At 43.7% G+C, this 4548-nt stretch overlaps 1 protein-coding gene across 1 annotated transcript in view; it reads left to right on the top strand.

Annotated features, from left to right (window-relative positions):
* Positions 1 to 4548, top strand: part of LOC106873287 (DNA-directed RNA polymerase III subunit RPC2) — a 78329-nt gene that overhangs the window by 67554 nt on the left and 6227 nt on the right. Inside the window, exons 27-28 of the mRNA XM_052965909.1 lie at positions 146 to 155; positions 495 to 591. Coding sequence (XP_052821869.1) covers positions 146 to 155; positions 495 to 591 — 107 coding nt within the window. The remainder of the gene's footprint in view (positions 1 to 145; positions 156 to 494; positions 592 to 4548) is intronic.

Below are 4548 nucleotides of genomic sequence, written 5' to 3'. Positions count from 1 at the left end.
TATATATATATATATATATATATATATATATATACATATATAACTATATATAATAATAATAATAATAATAATAATAACGGTTTCAAATTTTGGGTCAAGGTCAGCAGTTATGGGGGTGCATTTAAGTTGATTACTTTGACCCCAGTACTCAACTGGTACTTATTTTATCGACCCCTGAAAGGATGAAAGGTAAAGTAGACCTTGGTGGAATTTGATCCCAGAACGTAGAGCTAGAAAAAATGTCACTAGGTATTCTATCGAGTGTGCTAATGGTGCTGCCCATCACCGTTGAGGTCAATGATCTAAATGGTTAATTTCCAACCTTTGAGTTTTTTTTTCCTCTCAGGGAGGGTGGAGGGCAGAGGGTAGGGGAATTTCTCTTGCATGTTCTTATCATCTTGGACTCTTGTACTTTGTTCTAACCTTCCTATGAACTGTTCTGGTTTCATATAAACACATTCTACTTGGAATCTTTTTTTTTTTTATTGTTGTAGCATTTGGTGGCGATAAAGTGAAGAACTTGTCTGAGGACCTCATCAGACATGGCTTCAATTATCTTGGAAAGGATTTTGTAACTTCAGGAATCACTGGGTAAGCGAGAGCAGCAGTTTTTTTTCACTCTGTTTTATGTATTTGGATGTGTTTACGTTCATATCATTGTTTAACGTCCCTCTTCTATGCTTGCATGGGTAGGACAGTTGACAGGAGCTGGCTTGGTCGAAAATCTACCCAAGGCTACAGTGTCTGTTTTGGCAGGGATTTTACAGCTGGATGCCCTTCCTATCACCAACCACTCCGCAGAATGGACCCAGTGCTTTTTACATGGCACTAGCACAATCGCAGTTAGTTTTAGCAAGGTTTTTACAGCTGGATGCCCTTCCAGATGCCAACCACGTCATCATCATCATCATCATCATTTAACTTCCATTTTCCATACTGGCATAGGTTGGATGGTTTGATAGGAACTAGCCAGTCAGGGAGCTGCACCAGGTTCCAATTGTCTCTTTTATCATGGCTTCTATGGTTGGATGCCTTTCCTAATGCCAACCACTTTACAAAGTGTATTGGATACTTTTTATGTGGCACCAGCACCTGGTAAGCGGGGGGATCTGAAAGAGGTCTCAGGGAGTAGCGTCCCTGCCTTCCTGAGCTAGCTTTCCACCACATTTCTTAAAAATCATGTTAGAGACCTTCGTCTCGGGACTACTCATGTCTAGAAACTGAGGTAGGGGGTAAGCAAGGGCATGCTCCCCATAGAAAATCCAGCTCCAAAAAAGCTTCATGATAGCAAAGGGGACTGGACACCAGCCAGCCAGCCCAAAGGTTGGGGTGGGCTGCACCTGCCTACCTTGGTGCTATGACATTGAAGTAGATCCAGCCACCCCCGTTAATGGGGACAAAGCCTGAATTTAAAACACTGGATGTTGATGATGATGATGATGATGATGATAATGACCAGTACCAGTGCTTTTTACGTGGCACCGGCATGCAGGCTTCTTACAGTGCTGCATTTTACATGGCACTAGCACCCATGTGCTCCCAAGACAAGGACTTCTCAGCTGAGATGGGGAATGGAACCTAGAGGTTAGAGTATGGCTGAGGGACAGAGGTAGACCCCTCTTACTATTGAAGAGATGTTTGGCTATTTCAGTTGGACAAGGAAGGAGAAGGAAGTGGGAGAGGGGGCTAGAGAGAGAGAGAGAGAGGGAGAAAGAGAGAGGGCCTGCCCACAGGAAACACTAGGGTGGAGTTCAGGTAGTAGAGGGGTTAGTGGGATGTCCTGTAAGAGTGTGAGGGGAGATGTTTAGAGATAGCAGAGATAGCTAGTGATGTTGAGAAGAATCGGATTGGCTGGGAGGAAGGGGTATGGTAGATATGTGAGGGCATGGGGAAATGGAGGGGGCCTGTCATGGCTGGTGTGTGTGTGTGGCAGAGATGGGTTGTGGAGGAGTCTGATACAGGACATAATTGTGTGTGTGTGTGTGTGTGAGAGTGGGGGTGTATTGTTGTCCTCATCAGTTTAACATCCCCTTTCCTGGGGTTGGATGGAATTTAAGGCAGATTTGCTACAGCTGGATGCTCTTCCTAAGTTCCTATTCTACAAAGGTCGACTTTGCCTTTCATCCTTTTGGGGATCGATAAAATAAGTACCAGTTATGCACTAGGGTCGATGTAATTGACAAGCTCCCTTTCCCAAAATTTCATGCCTTGTACCTTTAGCAGAAAAAATTGCTGCTTGACTGAAACCCTAGCCGGTGGCACATAAAAAGCATCATTCAAGCGTGACCAATGCCAGCACTGCTTGGCTGGCACCTGTGCCGCTGGTATGTAAAAAGTACCATTTGAACATGGCTGATACCAGTACCACCTGACTGGTTCCTGTGCCAGTGGCACATAAAAAGCACCCGCTACACTCTCAGAGTGGTTGGCGTTAGGAAGGGCAACCACCTGTAGAAAGCTTGCCAGATTAGACTGGAGCCTGGTACAGCCTCCTGGTTTGTCAGTCCTCACTCAAACCATCCAACCCATGCCAGCATGGAAAGCAGACATTAAACAATTATTATTATTATTATTATTATTATTATTATTATTATTATTATTATTAAGGTGGTGAGCTGACTGAATCGTTAACACCCTGGACAAAATGCTTTGTGGCATTTCGTCTGTCTTTGCATTCTGGGTTCAACTTTGCCCTTCATCCTTTCGGGGTTGATAAAATAAGTACCAGTTGAGTACTAGGGTCGTTGTAATCGACTTATTCCCTCCCTTGAACTTGCTGGCCTTGTGCCAAAATTTAGAATTATTCTTATTTCTATCTGATGCAAGAGGCAGATTAAAGCATTGATGTTGGAAACGACGTCCAGCATCCAGCTGTGAGCCCCACTCAAAATGTCCTGTCCATTCTCTCCCAGAATAGAAAAAAACGGATGTAAAATGGAGGACAACGTTGTGAGCCAATTATGTTTACATAATAAAACGAGGTGTTTGGGAATTAGACTATGTGACATGGTATCTTTGAGGGTGAATAAATAGTAATGTCTGATTTTTTGTTAATTTAGTGTAAGCCGATAGTGCTGCTACATGTGTCTTTGTATTGGTTTGGTGTAGGACTTGGCTCACATCAATGTTCTCACATTGCCAACTGGCTGTGTCTTGCTGCAGAGTTTGTAATCCTTCGCTGTATTCTAGCGCATATTACTTGCTGTAATTAATATCCAGTTTTCACTTGCAATTCACCATCTGGAGACCAACCCATGGGAGGGTGAACCCAGGACATAGATGGGATGTGAAGAAATGAGAGGGTAGGTGGTATGATGCATCATTGTGTCTGATGTTTGTGCAGGTTGTAGTCAATGGATGGTGGTGGTGGTGGTGGTGGTGGTGATGGGGATGAAGGGCATAGTTACTAATTATTATTATTATTCTGGCCTTGAGCCAAAATTTGAAACCATTATTCATCATCATCATCATTGTTTAACGTCCATTTTCCATGCTGGCATGGGTTGGACGGTTCAACTGGGGTCTGGGAAGCCAGGAGGCTGCACCAGGCTCCAGCATGCTCTGGCAGTGTTTCTACAGCTGGATGCCCTTCCTAACACCAACCACTCTGAGAGTGTAGTGGGTTCTTTTTATGTGCCGCTGGCATGAGGGCCTGTCAGGCAGTGCTGTCATCAGCCACAACAATGACTTCACTTGCCTCAGCAGGTCTTCGAAAGTGCAGTTTATTGCCCAATGATTGAAAGGTACTCTTAAATGGGCCGGGTATACTGGACTGGCATAGGACACGGTTACCGTCTCACTTGGCTTGCTGGGTCTCTTCTCAAGCACAGCATATCTCCAAAGGTCTCAGTCATTTGTCATCACCTTGGTGAGGCCCAACGTTTGAAGGTCTAGCTTACACCAGGTACATCTTATGGAGTTTCCACCTACGCTTTTTCTACAGATTGAGCAGGGTCATCTACCTGAAGGGATTTGTGGTTTGTCTGCCTATACGAAGCCCAGTATACTCATCACATACATATATATATACATGTATATGACAGGCTTCTTTCAGTTTCCATCTACCAAATCCACTCACAAGGCTTTGGTCGGCCTGAGGCTATAGTAGAAGACACTTGCCGAAGGTGCCACGCAGTGGGACTGAACCCAGAACCATGTGGTTGGTAAGCAAGCTACTTACCACACAGCCACTCCTGCGCCTGTTTATAATTATTTCATGAGGATTTTAATTACAAGGAGACACACAAGTGCACGCGCGCGCACACACACACACACACACACACATTGAGCCATCAATGTATCGTATCGTACATAATGTATATACATTGTTGAAAGGTAATTTACTGTGATATTTGTCCAGAGATAACATGTGTTTTGCATGTTCTGTGTTTAAAATCACAAATACATCAGGGAGACGAAAGTTGTTCTAGCAGCTTAATAATGACGGTTCTTTTACTAAATTCTTCATTATCTTCAAAAGCTAATTCAAACACCGTCAGAGTATTCCTACAGAAATATTCTAAGAAAAGGGTTATAATGGTCTAAATT

Source organism: Octopus bimaculoides, chromosome 2, assembly GCF_001194135.2.
Source record: "Octopus bimaculoides isolate UCB-OBI-ISO-001 chromosome 2, ASM119413v2, whole genome shotgun sequence".
Lineage (NCBI taxonomy): Eukaryota > Metazoa > Mollusca > Cephalopoda > Octopoda > Octopodidae > Octopus > Octopus bimaculoides.
This window is presented reverse-complemented; position numbering and strand designations above follow the sequence as displayed.